The 25,637-nt window shown below is 33.1% G+C and overlaps 1 protein-coding gene across 2 annotated transcripts in view; it reads left to right on the top strand.

The window, feature by feature from the left end:
* EMC2 (ER membrane protein complex subunit 2) overlaps positions 1 to 25,325 on the top strand; it is a 67,082-nt gene extending 41,757 nt beyond the window's left edge. Inside the window, exons 6-11 of one of the 2 annotated variants that reach the window (XM_069080996.1) lie at positions 806 to 891; positions 1,047 to 1,106; positions 4,390 to 4,471; positions 5,522 to 5,632; positions 12,175 to 12,279; positions 24,947 to 25,325. In XM_069080996.1, the coding sequence (XP_068937097.1) occupies positions 806 to 891; positions 1,047 to 1,106; positions 4,390 to 4,471; positions 5,522 to 5,632; positions 12,175 to 12,279; positions 24,947 to 25,033 (531 nt within the window). In that variant the 3' untranslated portion in view covers positions 25,034 to 25,325. Of the gene's footprint in view, positions 1 to 805; positions 892 to 1,001; positions 1,107 to 4,389; positions 4,472 to 5,521; positions 5,633 to 12,174; positions 12,280 to 24,946 lie in introns of both variants that reach the window. The other variant, XM_069080995.1, reaches the window with a different exon arrangement.
* Positions 25,326 to 25,637: the final 312 nt, after the last annotated feature.

The following is a 25,637-nucleotide window of genomic DNA, read 5'->3' as shown; positions in this document are numbered from 1 at the left end:
AGACAGTTATAATAAAATCTCACATTTGAACAAGCATAACTTTTAAGTATATTAGCTCTCACATGGTGATCTTTCTCAAATCATTAACATTATTTAAAATCAACTATATGATATTAAAGATAAAACAGCACATAAAATGATTTATGCTCATTCTTCATTGTTTTACATAATGGATTTTATCTTCTACTGCCCAGTTGACCCATAAGAAGATCCTATTAGAAGGTTCCAGTAGCAGTCATTAGATGGTAATATAGACTGATATAGTAGTTAACTATAGCATATACAATAGTCATTTTGGGTTGTTCCAGATAGTATTTTATAGAGCATTTTTATGGAATTAAAACGATAGCAACTAATTCTTTTGTTAAAATAGTGAAGAAAAGTTGCCAAAAACTCATTTATAAATGGCAATCAGGTAGCTGCAGTGGGATTTTCTAATCTTTGCTAACAAACTGTCCCTAAGATACAGATCTTATGAATGACAGGGTGGGGGACTTTGGGTTGGATAAAGATTAGGATTCCCTGCTGCCTTGTAATTATCAGGATCTGAACTGTCATGTATTTGGAAGAAATGATGCATGCACTGTGTGCATCGAAACTAAGCATACATAATGTGATTGCAAAAGGGGTATTTGAATCCTCCCAGTGGGATGTCATAGGGTATGTTTATAAACTCCAACTAAGCAGTTGCTCTGCAAAGGAATTCCACTGGCATTGAGATAATAATTTGCACAGTCAAATTACCTTCTTTACAAAAACCCAGGGAATCATGAGAGCCTAATCCTTTATTAATGTCAACTCATAGGCTGCAAGAAAGCGTAAGATCGCCATTCGAAAAGCTCAAGGGAAAAATGTGGAGGCCATCCGAGAGCTGAATGAGTATCTAGAACAGTGAGTGTTTTGCAAGAGGATTGTGTTTTGCTATTATGATAAATCTTTTTTTAATTAAAATGGAATTTACATTTGATTTATTCTTTTGCTTCCATGCTGTTCATTTACAGAATCACCACACACACAACTTTTTTTTTTCCTCCCCTTCCCACCAGATTTGTTGGAGACCAAGAGGCTTGGCATGAACTTGCAGAACTTTACATCAATGAACACGAGTGAGTTGCTAATTCCACATAAAACCTGCTAGCAGTGAAATTTTGTCTCCTATAAGTTAAAATGCTTATTCTGTATCTTAAGTTTTTGTGGGAAGGTTTTACCATATTTTATATCTTTTAATATGATTAATTAAAAACACGTGAACTTAGAAACTATTTTTAAAATTTTGTGCTAAAATAGATGGAATGGTTTTGCACAATTCGTTTATTTGATTGTGTTGCAAAACTTTTTGATTTCTGGAATAAGAAATGGTAGATTTTTCTTTGATACTCATTTTAATTCATTGGAATAAGAAATACTATAGCTTCCTTTAAAAGGGTTATTTAAAAAGTTACCTATTTTTATGGTTTAAATTGTTCATATACACAAAGTGCTTTATCCTGCTTGCATGACTTTAAGAAGAATTTCTTTTTAAATGAGTATCATAAGATTCTGTTGACTGTAAGCATTTATTAGCATTAGTGCTAAGAGAATCTGTTCTGAAGGGGCAGGCATTCAGTTTCCTGGGTGCAAAACTGAGCATGGTCAAGAATGTTGAACTCGCTTATTGGATATTTAATGGTTTTTGTGAGTTTTTTTTTTTTTATTGATGTATGACAGGAGGAAATCTCAGTGTGGGAGGATTAGTCCAAAGCTTTAGTGCAAGTTTTCTAATATCCCAGCATTAATTCTAACCTCCAGCTCAGGCATATTTTTTCTTTCTTTAGTTCTTTTGCCCAAGCGGAATTATATCACATTGTTTGCTTCCTTCCTTTTGGGAAAATTGTGAAAGTCAGACTTTCAGAGAGTGATGTGCTATATCCTTATTGTCCATGAACAGCTAAGCCTAGCTCTCATAGAAATTAAAATATTTGACAGAGGAGATAAAATATATGAAGATTCTGTTCTCTTGTCTTTGCCCAGATTAAACATGCAGAGTGAATTGGAGAATCAAGGCAATTAATCCTGTATTAATTCAAGCAAAAAAATCTACTTTGATGAACTATTTGGATAGTTAAGGATAATTGTCTCAGTTCTTTAAATCTTGATGCTGTTACAAGTGACTGTTCCCCCCCAGCTTTTAGCTTACCTATTCATTTCAGATGTCTTCAGATTGTCTGTAGGGTGTATGCATGTGTATATTCATATATAAACATAATTCTAGTAAGATATGAGTATATATACACTGTTTTTAGTTTTAAACAGAATTTCAATTTTTTTATAATTAACATATTTAAAATTTTTACCTTTGCAGTATGCAGTGTGATTCAGTGGAAAGAGCTGTCAATTTGGACATAGAGTATCTGGGCTTAGTTGTTGGCACTGCCACTTAGTACTTGTCGTCATAGGACTAAGTGACCTATAAAGTCAAGCCTAGCTTTAACTCTATGATCTTTTTATTTATAGTGCTTAGATTTAAATGAATGTCACTGCATTTAATATACAATAGGGTAATAAGAATACCTTCCCCTTAAATTTGTTATTTCCAAATGTGTATTAATCATGATTAAATTTACTTTCTATAGATTTATAACTGAAGGATCTTGTGAATTTTTCCATAAAATACTGTTTTTCTGTTTTTTAATTATAACTCTTTTGACAGCTGCTTTAAGAAAGAAAAGTATACCTATTTATCTTCAAAGTGGCTATGGAGAAATGAGACAGGGTAGAAAGTACTCTTAGAGTTAAACAGGATAATCCAAAGCCTTTTTAGCTATAAAGTAGTACAAATTATTGTCAGAGAAGCAGCTGAAAGTAATTTTTTTCCCAAGGAAATGATAATTGTACTCAGCCCACCCTCTTCAATAGTGTTACAAAAATCTATTTTGACTTTGAAGCTAAAGTTACAAAATGATCATTTATCTGTTTTTTCACCATACTGAAAACTTAGAGGTATTCTGTGATTAAGGAAGGCTAAATTAAAATATAGTAAAATGTGGCAAATGAATTTTGAGACTTTCTGAGAAATAGAACCATTGCATTGATATGAGTATAGAAAGTGGTATATATTTGGCACATGGGGTTTTTTTTGTTTGTTTTGTTTTTGAATAAAAATAATGGATTGAAATGTAGGATATTTGTTTAGTCAGTAAGCATTTATTACACATTTGCTGTGTGCCAACAAGCACTGTATTAAGTACTACAGATATAAAGAAAGTCAAAAACAGTTCCTTTTGTCAAGGAATCCACATTCTTATAGGGAAGACAAACATAAAATTTAACTGTTTAAAAATGGTTAGATTGATCTTTTTTAAAAGTAGGCACTGGGTTCTATTCTGTTATTATTGCAGTAATTTTGAGGCACTTTAAAATATCAACTTGGATTTATACTGAACAGGAGCCATAGTCATGACTATGACTAAGGCAGTTTAGCCCTAAAATCTTGTATACTCTTCTCAAACTATTGTTCCTCTTAGGAGAGGGTATAGTTCTGAAGTGTTTTCCCATAGCTTTTCTTTTTTTAAATAGGTAATATGTTATGATCCAAATACTTTGCACTAGAAGGTGAAGGGCAGAGTATTTGAAATCTGTTTCTTCATCCATGAAGTGAGAAAGCAGTTACCCTTGCTCTCAGTGTTAGTGTTTCTGTAGATACCTTCACCACTACTACTGGCACTTTTTCATTGGCGAGTTGGTTTGCAGATATGGATTCTCTACATATATATTTGAAATTTGAGTAGGTCAAACAGTGGAGGAAAGTAATAAGTAATTTATCTTTTTCATTCATAGCAATCAGAATGTTTGAGGTGGCATATTCTAATTTCATTTCCTTTTTTTATTTGCATATTGGCAGAATATAAAAAAAGTAATCTTTTCCTTTTGTTGTAAAGGAGCCATCTTCTTTTTCCCAAGGTGTCAGATCTTGTAGCACTTGTATTCATTAGGATTTCTTCTGACTAGTAACTTCATATATGAAATTAAGGGTAAATTATACATTGAATTACACTGTAGTTGCTTAAGTAAGATGGTTAGAATACTCTCTCATTAGAAGCACCTGTTATAACAATTCTATCGCTTGTTGGGATTTTTGTTTCTTCAGCATTAGGTCTAATGCCTTTAACATATACTTAAAAACTAGTCTCCATTTTGGTAGCTATATTTTCTTTTAAGATTTAAAAAAAATTTAATCTTGTGAATTTTAGCATTAACTAATTAATTGAACCAGTTTAGTTTTAAAAATTTTGAGAATGAAATGGTAGCTAATATGATGGCAGAAATTGCTCTTAATTATTTTAAGTTGCAAACAGTCTACTGTTTTCACCAGTTCTTGATGAACTAATTTCTCTTCTTGATATTCTTCAGCTATGCAAAAGCAGCTTTTTGTCTGGAGGAACTTATGATGACTAATCCACACAACCACTTATACTGTCAGCAATTTGCTGAAGTAAGTGTTTTTTTTTAAATGTTGTAATAATTAAATTTGCCGATTTTTTAAAACTTTATTTTAATCATAATTCTGTTTTCATTACTGTTGCATAATTTAAAGTAATTAAAAGTTATTCTTTTGAAATGATACTTTTTGTGATTGTTAGATAAAGATCTAATTTTTAAAGCAACTGATGAAGTTTTAGTTTTAGGCTTAAAAGTTTAAATTCCTCATCTTTTGAAGTTGTGACTTTTTCATTTGAAGCATTTAAAAAAAAACTTTGGTATTAATTACATACTTGGACATTTTTCAGAATTAATTTGTGACACTTATTTTTCTAAGTTAGGCCATGAGGATTCTAAAAAGGTGTAAAGGTATAAGGAGGTAGTTTATTTTACACATAATACCTCACACTGTTCCTCTAGAGATCAAGAAAATGAGGATCCTAAAAAGGTATAAAGATTTTTTTCCTCTTCTCAAATTTATATATCTAGCAAATCTCTGGGGGCAAGAAGAGGGATTTTATTTGCATGCTACTGTACAGATGATACTTATTTTGAGTTTGACTAGCAATCAGTTTCTGAGGTGACATTCTCATTCTGTCTGTAGACTCAAGAAAAATTATAAAAGAAATGTAATTACTGATAGTACTTCATAATAAAAATAGTTGCAGCAGGACAACTTCATACCTAAAACTGTATTTTATGTGCTGTTGAAAAGTCCTGAGTAGCAGAAAATTAAATGCAATGCTGTAGTTTAATTTTTTTCACATGTATCATTTGAAGTTATTATGCCTTTTTCTCTTACTGAAAGTGTTGTTTTTTTTTTTAAGTATTCAATACAAAAAAAGATCAGATTTCTCATAGACTTGTGCTTTTTCTTTTTATGCTTCAAATAGCATTTGAGATTTAGATTAGTCCTAACAGCCTTAAGATGAGTTCCTTTAACATCTGGACTTGAATATGAAATATCTAACTACTGCAATTAGTAATTCCAATGGTATGATGAAACATGCTATATTTCAAAGTAGTAAAATAAACAGATTTCAATCCTCCACAATTTTAACAGGTTAAATATACCCAAGGTGGACTTGAAAATCTCGAACTTTCAAGAAAATATTTTGCACAGGCATTGAAACTGAACAACAGAAACATGAGAGCTCTTTTTGGGCTTTACATGGTGAGTTGAGGAGCATGCTAAATGTTATTTCAAAAAAATGTGTTATTTAAAATCCATGAACTATTCTTTCCAGTCACCTCCCACACCATTCCTCATTTAGTTACTGATTATATGGTTTTGCTCTTTAGTATCGTTTAAATATATGTAATAATTTGAAATTCTAATAATTTTTAAATTTTAAATAGCACAGATAATTTTTCATTGTTAATAATTTTTTAGAGTTCCATACATTAGTTTTAGTTAAACTTTAAAACTAAATTATATAATTTAGATTGAATATTATACATATGTACACATATAAATATATCCATACATGCATAAACACATAGAATGTCCCAGAAGTCTTAGTGTCGTTTTAGTTAATGTAGATATGCATATATGTAATATAATTCACACATATAAAAGTAAATTGAGCAGTTTGATATTTGCCATAAAAATAAAACTTGCCTTATTAAAAGTTAAAGTTGTTCTCTTGAAATGAAATAACTAAATAGACATAAGCAGTGTGTTGAACTAGTTTTATTTTTATTTCGTGGTGGTTGATTATGCTGTTTTTGCCATGCCTAACCCTATTGTGTGTGTACTTTAAATTTAAAGTACTGTGCACTTTAAACTTACCTCAAGATAGTTTAAACTTATGTTTCTAGAAAGATTGTCAAAATACATATACTAAATAGATTTTTCAAGGCATATTGAATTTTTCCTAATAGGATAAGATTGATTTTATCTTGGGAAACAAATAATTAACTATTTCTTTTTGATTACATAAGGACAAAAGATGAACTTTTTAGAGAAGAATCAATTTATCACAAGTATTTGTGTCCAACATTCTGTTAGGTGTTTTCAGGGATGCAAAGAGATGTGAAATGTTGGACCCTGCCCTCAAGGAGCTTATGTAGTTAGGATGCGAATAGAACACATAGAGCTCTTCCTTAGTAGTCATGATTTCTAATCCCCTCGTTTTGAAAATGAGGAAAAGAAGCGCTAGAGATTTTAAATGACTTAGTCATGGTCACACAGCTTGTAAGTATCTCATTTCAGATTCGAAGCTCTTAATTTTGTGGATGTAACAATGCAATGTTGGCTTTGTTGGAGGAGAGATAAGACTTAAAGAAAAAGAAGCTTTATGATCTTTAAAAGAAAAATGAAAAGCTTAAAAAAACTTCTCTCAACTACTTGTTTCTTTTCAGTTTCGTTTATTATAATATTTTGATGGAATTTTAAAGGTCATCTTGCTGGACTAAATTGAAAGACATTTTAAAAGTATTTTTTAAGCCAGGCATGGTGGTTGGTGTATGCCTTTAATCCTAGCTACTAAGGACATGGAAGCAGGCAGTTATTTTGTTTGAATCTTAGAAGATGTGATCTATCACTTTAGGGTGAAAAAAATAAAACTTAAAATCAAATTTTGCTGTCATTGTTGGAAGACTAGTAGTAGCAAGCGATACAAACAACAATTGGAAGATATATGAGTATATGTCCACTGTATATTGCCAAAATTGACTTGACCAGAAATCACATAACAGATATGCATGATAAAGTAAAAGAGATTGGCTGGTCTTATGGCAATTAGTGAAAAAGAAGAATTGGGCAGCCCAAGACCTGCATTGCCATTTACAAAATGTTAAAAGAACAAGAGAAAGATCTCTAGTGCATGGATCACATCTTTCATAGTGGATTTCTGTAAAAATATGGACAAAGCTTAGATATGGAGAAGTTGATAAGTGTACTGGTAGAGAGAATAATGTAGCTATCCTAATGAGATTAGGAGAATGATTGGAAAATTCCCTTACAGTTATATTCTATGTATCTTAATACATAGGTTACCCTAGTTGTCTTGGAAGGCTATATCTACATTGCATAAACCTGATAGGTACTACCCAGTTAGAAAGTCTTTGAGATGGGTCTGTGACATACTATTCAAATGAGATGCTGCCATCCACAGACCAGCCTAGCTAAGTTCAGTGAATTTCCTTTCTGATATGTTGGCTCCCAGCTGAAGTTTTTGGGTTTTTTGTTTGTTTTAACTACAGCAAGTCATCTGCTAATGCACGTGAATCGTGTCACTAAGATGCGATGAAGTTGTTATCTTCATTATAAGACCCTTGCCAGTGATAATAGCATTAGTCACAGATTAAAAAAAAATCTTCCCATTTATCACTGTAGAATATAAGTTAACTAAATGAAAGATTTAAGTAATTCATTCTCTTCATTTAGGTTTGATTTTATTTTGTGAGTGTATTCAAGATAAGAGTTTTTAACTTGGGGTCCATAGACCCCCTGTAGGTCTCTGGATGGATTTTAGAGAGAGGGCAAAATTGTATCTTTATTTTGACTAACTTTTGGTTTCCTTTGTAATCCTGTTTATCTTATTTTATATGTTTAAAAATACTATTCTTAGGAGGATTCCCTAGGGTTCATCATACCTCTAGAGGGGTACATGACACAAAAATGTTAAGAATCTCTGTTCTATATAAAATGAGGATAAATTTCTCTCTGCTATTTAAGTAGTCTGGAAATAGAGGCAGTCCAGAGAGATAGAGAGATCCAGTTTCAAGATACCTCTTGAAAACCTGACAACTATGAACTATTAACATTACAGTAATTGACAATGCTAGTAGCTATTGTTAGCCTTATTCAATTCAGTTCATCAAGCAGTTGTTAATCACCTGCCACATGCAAGGCACTATGTTTGAACAAAAATGGAAAACCTTTCCTTGAAGAAGCTTACATTCTGTTTGTGGGGGAAAATCAGGAAATAGAAATAGGTGAATACAAAATAATTTAAGAAGGAAAAAACTCCTTTTTGAGAAGTAGAAAAAGTCAGAAATATTGGGGGGAAGTCATTTTTGAGTTATAGTGTGGGATTGGTCAATAATAAAGGTAGCAGTCTCAGTTGTAAAAGCATTGGAAAAATGACCCATGCCTTCACAGGTTGCTGTGAAGACTTCTTGACTTGCCCTTCTCAACCCATGGTGCCTGGTTCTCACTTATGGCTGATCATTACTCTGATGTGGTAAAACTTCCAGGTAGTTTTTTGATAAAATTAAACTCTTTTTGGAAGGCCGAGATCCAGTATACCATAAGATTTAGTAAGCATTTATTATGTATGTGTTCAAGGTGTTGTATTAAGTGCTGTATATAGAAAGGCAAAAAAAAAAAAAAAAAGGTGGGGAGAGAAATTCCCTGCTCTCAGTGAGCTTACATTCTACTGTGGTCATCCTTCACATACACAGATAAAGAGGGGAGAACATTTTATGCATGGGGACTGTACAAAGTCATGGAGGCAGGATATGAAATGGGGAATTCAGGGAACACCAAGAAGGATAATTTAACTAGGATAAAAATTGTATAAAGAAGAATAATATGAAGTGAGTCTGAATAGTAGGCTGAAGTCAGTGCAAGAGGAATGGGAGACTTTCAATATTATTTTCTTTCATGTTTTCAGAATTTCAGATTCATTGAGGAAAAACAAGAATTGTATGTAAAGAAACCAAATTGATGTGCAAAGAAGTCACCAGACAGCTTAGATTTTTTTAAAGATCTCTGTAGGAGATAGGAACAAGTTCTTGTAACAATGAATGTGGTTTAGCATGGTCCTGTAAAAATAGTGACAGGAGTACTAATGACACTTAGCAGTGGTGAGAATGAGCTGAAACTGGTAAGGCTTAAAAAATTATATTGAGGATCTTCAAGAATAGGTCATACCTGGCTATTCTTTTCTTTCTTTTTTTGATAGTTTCTAATCCAGGATGTTAGGTGAATGATTTAGATGGTTTACCTAATAAGTTTTAGTAAAGCATTTGCTTAACTCAGATTATTCTTGTAGAGAAGATGGAGAAATGTGGATATATAATTAGGTGGATCCAAAGCTTGTTTAATGATTGAATTCAAAGAGTAGTTAATGATTTAATGTCAGTAGGACAGGAAGTCTCTTGGAGAGTGCCACAGGGATTTGTGCTTGGCTCTGTGCTACTTAACATTTCTGTCATAATTTGGATAAAAATATGGATGATAAACTCATCAGATTTGCATGTGAAACAAAACCTAAAGGGATAGCCAGCACATTGGATGACAGAATCCAGTATTAGGGTAGAGCATTGGACTGAATCTAATAATATGAATTTCAGTAGGGTTAAATGTAATGTTTTAAACTTTGGTTTGAAAAAAATCAAGTACAAGATTGTAGTAGACCGCAATTAATCTGTAAATTGTAGGGGTTTTAGTGCACTGCAGGTTAAATGAGTATGTGGAATCAGTATAATAAGGTAGTCAGAAAAATTAAGGTGACCTTGGACTTCATCCAGGAACAAGTAGATAATAGTCTTGCTATACTCTGCCTTGTTCAGAACATACCTGTATACAGTATGGTATTTAGTTCTAGATTACACAGTTTCAGAATGACATTGATAAGTTTGAAAAGATTCAGTGGACTACAACCAAGGTGGTGCAGGATCTGGAATACATGCCATATGAATATTGGTTGAAGGAACTGCAGAATGTTTATCCTGGAGGAGAGAAAACATTCAAGAGAATCATAATAGAAAACTACCTACAGATAATTCAAGGGCTGTCTGGAGGACACAACCAGAAGCAATTGATAAATGTTTTGGAGAGCTAGTTAGGAAAAGTTGTCCAAAAATATAATGGACTGCTTCTGGAGGTCCTGAGTTCCCTCTCACTAGAAGTTTTAAAGCAGAGGATGGATGAGCACTTTTCTGATATGTTATAGTGACATTTTTTTTTAATGGGTTAAACTAGATGACTATTGAGCTCCCTTCCAAATATGAAATTTGGTGATTCTGAATTTGCATTTTATTGACAATAGGAAGCCTCTGAAGATTCTTTTAACAGTTGAGTTAAATAATTAGACCTGTGCTTTAGGAATATTAGCATTTGTATGGAAAATTAAATCTAAAGGGCAGAGAACAGTGGGAAAGAGGATAATTTCATTAGTTTAGGTGAGAGATAATGAGGCCCTGAACTAGCCTGGTGGCCCTGTGAATGGAGAGAAGAGTACAGATGCAAAAGATAAGGTGAAGTTAGGGTTAACAAAACTTGGTCACTGATTGATAGTAGAGATAGAGGGAGAGGGACAAGTTTTGAAGGAGAAGGATAATTTTTAAGTTACATTAAACAACTATTAAGCATCTAATGTTGTGTATGGATTGGGAAAAATGCAGAGTGGGAGAGGGAAGAGAAGAGAATACAGCTTATACACTGACAAGGAAGTAAATATACAACAATTCCAACTATGATGTACAATGGAACATGGTAAGAGAACTGCATAAGTGAAATAGGATTGAGGAAGATGAGATATATCTACCCAAGGAGATTGGGGAAAAGCCTTATCGTAGAGAGTTGTGTTCAAGCTGGGTCCTGGAGAATATTTGGGATTTCAAAAGGCAAAGATGGCATAGGGGTTGGAGAGAAGAAAGGGGAACGCCATTCCAAAGGTAAGAAATTTTGTGCTTAAACACATAGTTGAGGGAAAGCACTAGAGAATAAAGAATCAAACTTCCAGAGACTAGATAATCTTTGAAATCTCTCCCAAGTTTAATGTTTTGAAACTAATATAGGACTAAACATAAACTTGGAAAAAAGATGATAATGTATCTTAGCAGAGAAAGAAAGAAAAATTATTTTAGTAATAATATAGTAGAAGCAACTGATTTATCTCTAGATGGAGTAGAAAGAAATCATATAGCCTAATAAGAATTGACCTACGATTTTGATACTAATTTTGAATTTTTTTGAAATTGATAATGAAAATTATAGGATGCCTTCAAATGGTTTAAGGAAATGTCAAAATGGCAAGTGATAGAGATGTTAACGATTGTAAGATTGACATATACTTTAGAAATAATTTTTGTTTCTGATTTGAAATAATAAAGAAGCTTATTCAAGGTTTAAAAAGTAACTTATGGTTGTTACCACAAAGTTATAGGAAATCTATATTTAAGAATAAATTTGGAGTCAATAGAGCAGGAGTCAGGAGGACCTGAGTTCAAATTTGACCCCAGATACTTAACACTTAGTATCTGTGTGACCTTGGGCAAGTCACTTAACTCCAATTGCCCTGCCTTCCCCCCTCCAAAAAGAAAAAAAAAGAATAAAGTAGATTTCTAATCTCATACGTGTGAATACAGGTCCCAGTTACCCCATGTCTTTTTTTTTTTTTTTACAGAATTCTTATTAGTGCCTTTCCATTAATCCATGTAGGATTCACTCAGTTTTCTGGGGGTCTTCTAGTTATTTGTGTTACTATATAATAATTTTAAATAACTACATTTCTTCCTTTCTCTTTTATTTTATCTCTATACTGTATTTAAAATTACATTTTTATACCATTAGGCTTTATATAAAGTTGATAACATTTCAAATTATAGACTATATCTGCTTCCTAATATAATATACAGACATAGTGTTTTTTTAGTTATATTGATATTGTTCATATTATAATCGTGACTTCCATGTTTTTCATTATTTTCTTGACTAGAAAAAGGAATGTAAGTTTGACTTGTTTTCTTTTCTGTTTATAGTCAGCAAGTCATATTGCTTCAAATCCAAAAGCAAGTGCAAAAATGAAAAAGGACAATATGAAATATGCCGGTTGGGCAGCTAGTCAAATAAACAGAGCATATCAGGTTAGTATATGAATGTAATTTTATAGTCCAACTAGTTTCATTGATATATTTTAAGTTCAGTCTATGTAAGCTATACAATGAGTGGGTTTGCTTTTTAAAATCAATTGTAATAGAGGCTGCTTCTGGAGTAGAGTGACTTTTAATGTATAAGAAAATTTGCAATGTGTGAATTTCCTATACCTGTTATATGAGTGCCTTACTTTAATTAAAACAAACAGGAATGTCCAAATGTATGCATTTGGGGATGATTATTTGTAATAGATGAACTTAAGGTCCTAACTCCAGTTAGAACTTCTAAGTTAGAAGTTTAATCAGAAATTGAGAGAGAAATTTTGTCTGAAACTGTAATTTGAATTACTGAAAAAAGAACATGATTTGATTTATAAATAACTTTTCACTACTGTATTTCACTGTATATTTACAGAATTTAAAATATCAACGACAGAAAGCTACCATAAAATTAAAAACCCAAAAAGTAGATTCTGGGCTGTTTTAAAAAGTTTGGTCTTCATAATGACTTTCAAGCTAAGTCATTTAAGTTTATGTTATTTTATATTGGTGGTATCTAACTCAAATAGAAATGGATCCCTGACAACTGCTTATTGACTTCAAAAACTACAAATTAACATTATCTGTGTTTTATTATATTTTTTATTTATTTTGTTGAATATTTACCAGTTACATTTTAATCTGGTTTGAGAGTTGCTGGGAATTTGGTACCTCTGTCCTTTACCACCTGAAATTATATCTGTGGCTATATACATTAAGAATGCAGGAAACTGCTGACCAGGGAAAGAGCATGATTTTTAGAAAAATGAGTAAAATTGGGACTTTTCTTAAATTTAAAAGCAGAATGTGCAGATACTATTCCATTTGCAAATTTACCATTCCATCTCTCTCCCTCCTCTTGGCCCTTTTCCATTTACCACCTTTATCTTCAGGATTGTAGCCACATTTTTAAAATATCACTTTTTACTATTATTATTATTTACATTATCAGACTGTGTGAACACCAAGCATATCATGCTGCACCCTCAAAAAAGCATTAATTTTGCCTCTGAAGTTTAATTGGAATGAAATCTTGTTTTAATTTTGTATTTTTGTTTTTATTTTCTTTTTTGTTCTGAACTTCAAATCCTAGAAATGCAAATTTCCATTCATACAACCAGTTCCCAAAAAATTTCACAATGCTATGTGAAATTGTGAGTCTCTATGTTATATAGCTTTTTTTTTAAAGGAAGTATGATATATAATAGATTACACATGTTACTTTCAAAACTTCTTCTTGGTGCTTCCTTCTGAACTTCCTTTTCTCTTTTGTACATTTAAAAATATTTCAGTTGTCTCTATCCAGAGGGGAAATAAAGTTAATTGTGATGTTTCTGCTCTAATAGTGGAGAGGGTACTGTATTTGGAGTTAGATTTGGGTTCAAATCCTAACTCACTCTTCCCTCTTCTGGGCCTTATCTCCACCAGAGAACTATATAGTTATTCCTAATTTATAGTCTGTCTTGAAGTGCCCTTCTACCCTTCTATTCTTTGAAAGAACTTGGGGGTTGAACTGTATCTTAGGTTTAAAAATTAGAAGGGTCCTTAGAGATCTTCTAGTTTTAACCTCCTCATCTCATAGATGGGAAAACTGAGGCCCAGAACATTATAGTGATTTGCTCAGTATCACACAGTTGCCACAATTTCTCATTATCTAAATGTAATTGTTGCTGGGAAAAGTTATTTAAGATGTCTGTTAACTTAAAATGGATCCTACATTTTTCATAGTTTGTATAGGGGAAAAGATTATTTTTGGTTGGAACTTTATCTTGAAAGGAAGTTAAAAATCATGCAAATAAGTTTACTTCGCCTTTACCATGATTAGCTTATAAATGTAATTATGTATTCTTAAAATGGACAAAAAAAGAAACAACTGTTGATTATTTTTTCTAACAAAATTGCATAATAACAAAATGACATCTCTCAGGTCTGATTTTTCGCAACGTAATTATAAAGAGAATCATTGTTTGAAAAATGTTATAGAGCATTGTCAGTTTTCCAAGGGCTTTTCTTATTCCTTTGATAATTCATATTCTCTTTTGAAACACCTGCAGACATCTATAGCTTAACAAGCAATTATGTTGACAGAGTGACCCAGGATAGAAGCTAGTATTGAGCTAAGAGGCTTTTTGAATTTACTAATTTTATAAGTGGTCAGTTTGTGGTTGAATTTTTTATGTTAGGACAGCTTCCATTTCACTACACAACCTCATAAGAAAGAATTGTGCTATGGTGGATAGAGAAGCCATCTGGCCGTGTGTTACAGTGGGTACAACATAAACTCAGGAGTCAGAAAACCTCAATTCACATCCTCCTTTGTGTAACTTTTGGCAAACTATTTAACTTCCCTGATACTCAGTTTCCTCATCTGTAAAATGAGAGGATTGTACTAAATGAAATGGTCTATAAGGTCTCTTCTAGCTCTAGATATATGGTTGTATGAATCAAAAAGACCTGTATTAAAGAACTACTCTTAACACATATAGGTTGTGTGATGCTAGGCAAGTCATTTAATCTCTTAGCTCCTCATCTAAGACTATAAATTGCACAATAGTTTCTAGTCTGTGTTGATAGCAAGAGTTTCTTATACCAGTGTTGTTATAGGTCTAGACCAAATTTGAGAGACTGATTTGATTCATCTAATGATCATTGAAACCATTAGAACTCTTGTTCTTCAGAGTTCCTCATTTGTTATGTTCATTCAATTCATGTACATCATGTACCTTTCCATTTCCTGCTGTATGACAGTCATGTTTTTGTTTTTTAATATTTATTTTGAACTTAAAGACAAAAAAATAAATTTTCCAAATATCCAGTACAACATAAAAAGATGATTCTGTATAAAACTATGAATTTCTATCTCACAGTTTCCTTAAAAAAAAAATACTAGACATTGCTTTCAGAACTTCACTGCTTTTCTGCCCTTCCTTCTATATATTCTTTTGTTTTCAACTGTGTACTTTTTATTATTTTTTCCTCCCATCCCACCTGGCTTTAGAGAAGGCTACCATTGTATGTGCATGCTCCCTTGCGCGCGCGCGCACACACACACAAACACACACACACACCATATTGTATATCTATGTATACATCTATGTATCAGTTCTTTCTCTGGATGTGAATAGTATCTTCCTTGTAGCTGATTTGAGTACTTATAGTTCTCAAAATGACAGTTGTTCAAAGGTATTCCTAGAACAATATTGCTGTTTCTGTGTAAAATGTTTTCTTGGTGCTACTCATTTCACTCTACATTATTTCACATCTTTCTGTGTTTTTCTAAAGTCAACCATCTCATCATTTCTTATGGTACAGTACTAGTTCCATCAATTTCATCATTTTTTAAAACTCTTCAGACACTGCTGTATTTAATGTCTTATTGCCATATAGCAATTTTGGTATTAGAAAAATGTCTTTGCTTTTATAAGCATATTTGGACTCATTAAAGGAGTTTTACAGTTTCCTAAAACTAACTCTTAAAGTAGCATATAAATGTGGGATTATGTTATTGTTAACTTTTAGTATGGTTATTTTTACATTTGTACATATTTATTTTCCTCCTTCCCCATCTTTTTTTTTATTAGCTTGTAAAACTCTTTAAACCTAAGACCTAAATGTTGGATTGAATCAAATTGCATATTGATAACAGAGCTTTATTAAGAATCATTTCTGTGTATTTTGTGGATTGAAGAGGTTGGATGTTTAAAGTGGGTCCAGTTTATGGAGGATCTTGAATTCAGTAATTTAATCTAGATCCAGTAGGCAGTGGAAAGATATTCTAGCTTTGTAAGTAGAGGAATGACATGTTCAAAGATGTACTTTAGGCATATTAATCTGTCCCTGAAGTATAGGACATATGTCCAAGTAGGCACTCAATATATTTGTTGGTTATTATTTAATTTGAAGGTTAGATATTTATCTTGTTGGACTCAAGGCTTTAAAGAAAATGATAATACTGGGAATGAAAACATTTAATGTACTTTGAAGGAAAGACTAATAGAATCTGATGATTAAATATATTTAAGAGATTAAAAGAATGGAATCTAAGATGACACTGATTTTTGAGCTTGAGGAAAATCGTATCACTGACAGAAAGGAGGAAGCTTCAAAGGAGTGTCCCATCTGTAGGGAGAGAATTGTTGAGCCTGAAGAAAAGACAGAGGCAACCACAAAGACTTTGCTCATGTGAACAGAATTTAGCATTGTAGACAAAAAAAGTTTGCAATAAAGTCAATCCAGTATGTATTTAGACTATCTACTTCATGGAGGTATTGTGATGGAAGCACTTTGAAAATTGTAAAGGACTTTTCAGTGTGAGGTTATTTGTACACGTGATCTGTGTGGTAATTCAGCAAAAATGGTATACAGTTGTGGAAAGGAGTGTTATTAATACTTTTTTTTTTTATACAAACAAACCCAAGAATTTCTAAACTTAGATGGTGGATATTGAGAAGTTACTGGATAGACACAGGAAGATGTTAGCAGAATTTTGGTATACATAACACAGGGACTTAAGGCTTTCTCTAGTTGAACATGGGATATTCATGGCCTGGATGTTCCAGGAGCTCCTGAATGCTGTGTTGGAGTACTGGAATCTACCTTCCTGTTGGCATTAAACATAAAAAAAGGAAATCTTCCTGTTCCATTCACCTTGCATGTATTCAGTGCTTTTTCTGGACTAAGCACTGGGGATACGAAGTCAAAGATTAAAATGGACTATACCTACGGGTAGCTTACGTTTTAGTGGAGATAAACAAGAAATAACCAGATAATTCAATACAAAGTAAGTATAGAGTTATTAATTTCCTCAGGAGTAGGGGAGTATCAACTAGGAAAGAGTAGAGGGGTAGGTAAGACCTTATGTAAAAAGGGGTGTTTGAGCTAATCTTTCTGTGTGGTGAGGGATTTCAAGAGGAGCCTAAGAGGTATAGCATTCCAGGCCTGGAAGAAGGGTGTGGGAGGGGGGAACCTGTGCTGAGTCATGGTGGTTGAAAGTGTAATATCATGTACAGGAGACAGAAAATTAAGTTGACTAAAATATAGGGTGAATTTGGGGCCAGTAATGTGAAATTAGTCTAGAAACATTAGTTGTGGTGTGAGTCAAGAGAAGGGATGGATGTGAACAATGTTGTAAGAATAGAATTAATAAGGCTTTAGCTTCTGATTGGATATGGAGAGGGAGTAAGAGAAAAGTGAAACAGATGCCTCCAAGATTATAAACCAGTTCCTTAATAGGAATAAAGACATTAGAAAGAGGGGTGGGTTTCAGAAGGAAGATAATGAATTTCATTTTAGACATGTCAAGTTCGAAACGACCATGGGAGAGTTAGGTGTAGATGTCAGCAGACATCTTGTTGATGAAGCAGAAGCAGAGCTTAAGAGAGATGAGTGGGAAGATATATTGATTTGTGAGTTCTTAGAGATGATTGAGTCAGTAGAAACTAATGGGATCAGAGAGAGTTCAGAGGAAGAAAAGAAGGCCTGGGACAGAGCCCTCAGGTACACCAGTGCATGCGGAATCAGGATGTATGCAGATCCAAGAAAGTAGAATTAGAATGAATGGACAAAAGTAGGAGAATAGTGTCACAACCCAGGAAAGGGAAAGTATCTGGGGGCAGGGGCTGGTCAAAGGTTAAGTTCTGCAGAGAGGTCAAGGAGGACAAGGATTGAAAAAAGACTTCTGGTTTAGTTAGAGGGGTGGGGAACCTGTGACCTCAAGGCCACATGTAGCCCTCTAGGTCCGCAAGTGTGGCCCTTTGACCGAATCCAAACTTCACAGAACAAATCCCCTTAATAAAAGGATTTGTTTGGTCTGTAAACTTGGACTCAGCCGAAAGGCTACACCCAGGGACCTAGAATGCCACATGTGGCTTGGGCTGAAGGTTCCCCACGTCTAGTTAGTAGTTGAGATCATTAGTAACCTTGGAGTGAACAATTTTAGACAAGTGAATGAGGTTAGAAGACAGATTCCAAGAAGTTGAGAAGTGAGTGCAAGGGGAGGAAGTGGAGGCAATGAATGTATATTGTATATGGCCTTTCCTAGGAGTTCAGGTTTGAAAGAGGAAAGGCTTGAAAAGATAGCAGGGACGGTTGAAGGTTTTTAAAGCATGGGAAAAGTTTGGGCATGTTTGTAGATAGTAGGGGAGGAAACCTTTGTCTAAAGAGGGATTGAATATTTGCGAAAAAAGGACGATTGAGAGGAAAGTTAGAAGTGCAGACTTGAGGGAATAGGATCAAGACCACAAGATTAACTTGGTTCTAGACAGAAGTGCAAGTGGAGAAAAACCAATTCTTTCTCTGAGCAACATTAGCATATGATAGTAGTGGTAGTTGGGAGCCAACTAGAAGTACTTAAAGGAAGGTTTTGACCAAGCCTTTGTCTGCAACATTGCCTAAAATTCTACTGATTAAAGAGGTTCTTCTAAGTTAACTCTCTAAACTTTTGAAAGTTATTGAATAGTATGAGGCTCAGTCAAAGTTTCGTGTAAATTAATTTAATCCTTTTGTTTTCCTAGCAACTAGTTAATATATGTTGAGGGAAATAGGACTTTTGAAATTAAAATTAGAGGTTGTAGGTATTGATGGAATTTTAGTAAGGATAACCATAGAATAATAATAGTTGAAGCTAGAAATGGATGAGAACAGAAGTGTAGAAAGACTGAGCCCATGGTTAGTAGGAGAAAGAGTAAATAAATAAAAGTAAATAAAATAAAATCAAGTAAATAAAAATTGTGAAACATACACTGCTTTATGACAACAGGAAAAGTTACTTTTGAAGAAGTGATGTCTATTTGCATTTGTAGTATATTCTTTCAATTAAGTTAAATTCAGTTAAATCAATCAGTAAGCATTCATTAAATATCTTCTCTGTACCTCTCACTCCCAGGTGCTGAGGACACAAAGACAAAAGCAAAACAATACCTGCCCTCAGGGAGCTTACATTCAGTAGGAAAATAAAATATGGACAGTGGTACATATATATATAAACACAAGGCAGTTTGGGGTGGGTTTTTTGGTTTGTTTGGGGTTTTTTTGAGGAAGACACTACTTTTTTGGGGAGGAGAGTAGGAAAGCTATACATCCTCAAGACAAAAGACAAATAGCCCTGGTTATGTGGAGAAGGCCCATGAAGTGTTGTGTTCTGTAGAGTTTTGAATGTTTGAAAGGAGTACTTGGATAATAAGAAGGGATTCCTTCAGGTCAGTTTAATTCAATGAGTATTTAAATATTTCCTATGTTTTAGATATTGTGCTAGGTACTGGGGGTACAAAAAAGAAAAAAAATCTCTTAGAGGAGTTCGTATGGGATCAGTCAACACACAGTATATATAATGTTATACAAAGAAAATTCAGGAAAGAAGAAGCGCTGATAGCTGGGGAGATCAGGAAGGACCATATATAGTAGGTGACTGCTTTTATTTATTTTTTTCTGTAAGTTTTTAAGAGGCAAAGGTACATTATCAGATATAGGGAAACTGTAGTGGGCTAGTTTGACTAGAATGGAGAGTACATTATTGTGGGGCAGAGTATAAAATGAAGTTAGATTGGAAGGGTAGGTGGTTGTGGCAGACTTTAAATGAAGAACACTATAGCTCTTTGTGAGTTAGGGATTCTGGATATGATTTCAGTTTATACATATATTGATCACTATTAAGTGTTTCAAAGCATAATACAAACTTAATTGCTTTCATGTTTCTGTTGGATCATATGCTACAAATATAGTAGCAGAAACTCATAATTGAGAATAAATAGGAAGAAGGCAACAGAAATTACTGAAAAATCATTACATGTGTTTGATTTTTCACTTTGGTGGGGGTAGAAGGGAGGCCCTTTTATTATACTCAAGGATACATAGTGTAAACTGATAACCAACCTCATTTTCAGATAGTCTTAAGAGTCAGAAGACTTGGATTTGAATTCTAATCTGATATTAACTGTGTGGGTCTGTGCACATTAATCATTATTAAACTTTAACTACTATAAAATGAGGGTTTATAATATAGTACCTTCTGACAGCTTGTGAAGAAATATTTCGTTATAAACCCTGAAGGCTATATGAATATGAAATACTGTTATTGTGCCTGCCTCAGTGCAATTCTTAGGTAAGAAGCTCTGTATAAAAAATTTTTGAGGGCATGTGAGAGCTGCTGCAGCAGTGTTTAAGAATTATTTGTTCCCATAAGGGGACAGTGTCCTGCTTTCTCATATTTATACTATCATTCTATTAAATTTTTTTTATTGTAGTGTAAAGATAAATTTTATCCCAACATAGGTCCTAAATAATTATAAATTCTGAATCATTGTAAAATGAATGTTTTAACAATAAAATCATAGATGAGTTATGCATACTCACACACACACACATGCAGGGTTTTCCAAAAGTCTACATACATACATATGGATAATTTCAGATGAAAAAATATGTTCACAGACATGTATATATATATATATATATATATGTTTGTATATGCTTATGATTTTTTATCTGAAATTTTTTCATAGATCAGTAAAGAAAATTTTAGAATAAAACATCTCGTCATGATAACATCTAGTGTTTATAAAACTCTTTAATGTTTGAAAGTTTTAATTGCACTTAATTTTATGATGAACCCCCAAGTAGGTATTATCCCCATTTTACAGATAAGCTATAATGAGAACTTTAGAATTATTATGTCATTTATACAATTTTTGTTTACCATAGAAAATAATTTTAATCACTAACATAATAGCTAATAACTATATTCTTAAATAGACTCTGAGAACTTTTTGATATATGCCAGCACAGGTATAAAGTAAACCATTTTTTAATAATATGTTTCTGAGTACTTGTAAATTAGAAAGTGGATTCTTAAGCACTACTTCCTTTCCTTTTCACTTAATAATGAAAGACAATATGGCTACTTCTTGTTCTTCAATTAGTTCTTGGTCTTGTTCATCTTCTTCGTAATTGATTTAGCATGTTCAGTGGCTCTAGCATTTTCAGCACTGGCAGGCAAGTTTGATTAATGCTCATGAAAAACTTTTAATGTGATCCTACTTGCAGTAATTTTCCAGATAAATGCTTCTTTGGTACACTGTTAAATTCTTCAGTGTTGGCAATCCATATGTTATTTATGATTGCAGAGGTGATTCTGTTACAAACCATTTGGGAAATAGAAAATTAAATCATGATTTTAGGAAAAATAGTATTCCGGCTTAATCAGTTAAATTGCCATCTAATTTTGGAATGGACAAAATAATTGCTTGTCAAGCAAAATGTAAAGTGATAGATTTAGTGTTTGAAATTTCCTTTTATTTGTTTTGACACAAAGAGATTTGTTTATTCTAAATTGTGTTGGATGTCAGTAATGTTGACACGTTTAATCTTGATTGTATTTTTATTGAAATACAAAAATTAGTCACAACTTAATATAACTAATATTTTGATTCAAGACCTCAAAATAAAATATTATATTCTTTAGCATCAATATAACCTTACTGATATATAATATTTCATTCTAATATCAATTCTTGCAAAAGGTTTTGTTGAGAAGTTATTTGTAAAAATGTTTCCACATATTACCCTATTTTTGCCCCTTCATCAAGCCTTTTTTCCAAGGAATTGGACATGAAAGTATCTGATTAGAACATTTTTGTTTACTTGGAGAGGTAGAATAATAAAAGGCTTTCTGTTCTCCCTGAATCCCTGTAAGAGTTAATTAGCAGAGTAATGGAAACAGTAAGTAGTTAGAACTTTTTATTTTAACATCATGAAAACACAAGTTTAAATGTAGTTATCTGCTCTGTAGAATAAAACATTTTAAAAATTATACTTGACACCCAGAATCCCATTTTTCATAAGGTGTTTTTCATCCCTTGGTGTTATTTCCAAGGCTTCCTCTCACCCTCTTTTTTTTTTTTTCCCCTATCTCAAATGATATTTAACAGTAGAAAGCTAGTGGTTTAGGAAGTAGGGGGATCCCTAAAGTTAAGTGTAGCTTGAGAGGTCATAGACAGGTTACCAGCTTCTAAAACTGTTGAGTCTGTGATGGCTGTGCTTCGTCACTTAATCTTTTTCAACAGGTTGAGAAGTTTTCTAAATTATGTTAATTACAAGAGAGAGGGAACACATCATAAATCAAGAACTAATTATTTAAGACAGTATTGGTATTTGAAGAAAAAGCATTCACTTGAAAATTTATTGAGTGTTTAGATGGTAACATTTAGTTATAGAACAGATTTTCTGTTTCTAATAGCAAATTTCAGTCAGTACTTTTAACAGAAGGGAAAAGTTTAGTGCAGGTATATTAAAACTCAGTTGCGTTTTTCCTGAAAGAAAGCACCAACATAGCCAATAAATCTGTGCTAAATCAGGCTGGTGAGTGATGGAAATTGTCAGTCTCTTTAGAAAATTCATTTTGAAATTAGCATGGGGTAATCAACACACCCCCACCCCACATTGGTTACAGGAATTATATTGAATTTGTTTATAAATATACAAAGATATTATTTGATGGCATGTATTTCTTTTATTTCAGTGAATTTCAATTAAACAAGCTGGGGATATATCTTTTACATGGTTATAATGCACAAGAATTGAATTGTATGTTTTCATGTGAAAACCTGACCTGTTTTTTTTACAGAAATATAGTGTCACTTTATTTTTTATGGTACAACTGCCATAAAGCAACAGATATTTAAAAAAAAATTATATGTCATTTAATTGTTATGGTAATAATTACTTGAATTTATTAGGGCGCCTTACTTTTTCCAAGCATTTCAGGTAAAATAAAACTTTAGATAAAATGTGGTAGGAGGTAATTGCTGTTCATACTGAAATAGAAATTTAAATTCATCTTCAAAAATTTTCAGGTCTAAAGTGAATAATTTTAAAAATCAAGTACGATAGGTTAAGAAACAAGCAATGAAATCTTATTTTACCTGATTAACAGATTATTAACCCTTATTAAAATATCTTCAAAATCCCACATATGTTCTGTATTGGAAGTCAAATGATAATCATTTTTATAATCCTGTTGCTGAAATAGTTTTTGCTGTTACCAGCCAATCAGCAGGCATTTATTAAATCCCTACTATGTGCAAGGTACTCTGGTAATACAAAGATGAAAGTGAAATTCCTTGCCCCAAAGGAGCTTGGAATATACTAGCGGTCAAACACGTATATAATATACAAAGTAGAAGAAAAGTTTTAAAGGGAAATCCCTTACCAGATGGGGAGATCAGGAGGATCTTTATTCTGAAGATGATGTTTGAGCAAAAACTTAAAGGAAACTAAGCATTCTTAGCAGTAGAAATAAAGAGGGAGTGTATTTTTTGGCCAAGGGGATAGCAACTGCAAATATATGGAGATAGATGGATAAAATGTGGTAGGATCAGTAAAAAGGCTGGCCAATATAATTGGATTGACTGGCTAGTCTGACTTGAGGTAGCTAGGTGGAACTGGACCTGGAAATCAGAGACCCAAGTTCAAATGTGACCTTAAACACTTAATAGCTTTGTGACCCTGGATAAGTCACTTAATCTGTTTGCCTTAGTTTCCTCAACTATAAAATGAGGTTAATAATAGCACTTAATTCCTGGGGTTGTTGTGAGGATCAAATGTGTTAATATTTGTAAAGTACTTAGCACGCTATCTTGCATTTAGTAGTCTCTGTATAAATGTTTATTCCATTTTCCCCTTCTTATGGAAGGAAAATAATGTGCAGTCAGGCTAAGGAGGTAAGTTTGACCCAAATTTTGAAGATACCAAAAAGAGTTTGTATTGGATCCGAAAGGTAATAAGTAATCATTGGAATTTGAGTGAGGGGAATGATGTGGTCAGAGTTGTGGTTTAGGAAAATCACTTGGGCTGCTGGGAGGGAAGATGGATTGGAGTGGGGATGGACCTGAGGCAGAAGGACCAATTAAGAGGTTGTTGCAGTAGTTCAAGTGAGAGATAATGAAGGTTTGAACCAGGGTGATAGCTGTGTAAGTGAAAAGAAGGAAATATATGGGAAAGATGTAGAGAGAGAAACAAAATTTGGCAACTGATTATGGAATGAGAGAATAAGAACAGCAGTGAAGCCTGTTGTAGCTTAGGTGAATGGACCCTCATCAATAATAGAGAAATTTGGGTTGGCTAGGTGGCGCAGTGAGTAAAGCACCGGCCCCAGAGTCGGGAGGACCTGAGTTCGGTTCTGGCCTCAGACACTTAACACCCACACAAAAATACTAGCTGTGTAACCTTGGGCAAGTTACTTAACCCCAATTGCCCTCCAAAAAGCAAAAAAATAAAATAATAAATTTAAAACAGAAGTGAGTTTTGGGGGGAAAGATGAGTTCTGTTTTGGACATATTGATTTTAAGATGTGTGCAGTATATCTAGTTTGAAGTCTTCAATAGACTTATTGATATAGTACTGGAACTTGTGGGGCTGGGGGGGAGCTGGTACAAAACATAATGATTTGTTAGTCATCTTCACACAGGTGATAATGAACTCAGTGGAACTGACAAAGCAGTATCTCTTTCCTTTAAAAAAGTGACATTTGCATTGTTATTTACAGATTTTAACAAGATTATATTAGAATACATTGTATACCACCAGGTAAATATTAAAAATGACTTTAATTGCATTTTCTTTTTAGTTTGCAGGGCGGAGTAAGAAGGAAACCAAATACTCTCTTAAGGCTGTGGAAGACATGTTGGAAACACTACAGATCACCCAGTCTTAAGGTTTTAAAAACTCACATTAACTTCACAATTCCACAATCAACCTTATTGGTCTGTGAGTTATATACTATATGCCCAGTGCTATTTATATCAAGTTCCCATTAATGAGACATTTGTACAAATTTAAAAATGCCTTTTGCTGCTAAGCAGGATGATAGAGAAAGCTAACTGAAGTTTCTAAGGAAGAGGAACACAAGAAAACTCCATTAATTATATATCACTTGTGAGATCATCTCTGTATAGTAACTGCTTTTAAACCATATCTGATGTAGAAAATAAACATATTAAATGAAACCAAGATGATTTAAAATTTGTATATAAAAACTGGATTCTTTCTCATTTTGATGTTTATCAGGTAAAATTACCTCAAATAAAGGCAAGATATACATTTAAATAGAGATTAATATTTCTAGTTATCAACTGGTGATAGGGATTTACCAGTACAATTAATTTTTTTTTTAACTTTTTGAGGAGGGGGAGGCAGGGCATTTGGGGTTAAGTGACTTTCCCGAGGTCACACAGCTAGTAAGTGTTAAGAGTCTGTGGCTAGATTTGAACTCAGGTTCTCCTGATGCCAGGGTGGGTGCTTTATTCACTGCGCCACCT

The sequence above is a fragment of the Petaurus breviceps genome, unplaced genomic scaffold, assembly GCF_028583685.1.
Source record: "Petaurus breviceps papuanus isolate PSGF00001 unplaced genomic scaffold, PetGlider_PUasm1.0 98, whole genome shotgun sequence".
In the NCBI taxonomy this organism is placed as follows: domain Eukaryota; kingdom Metazoa; phylum Chordata; class Mammalia; order Diprotodontia; family Petauridae; genus Petaurus; species Petaurus breviceps.
Note: the sequence above shows the minus strand (reverse complement) of the source record. Positions and strands in the feature narration are given on the sequence as shown.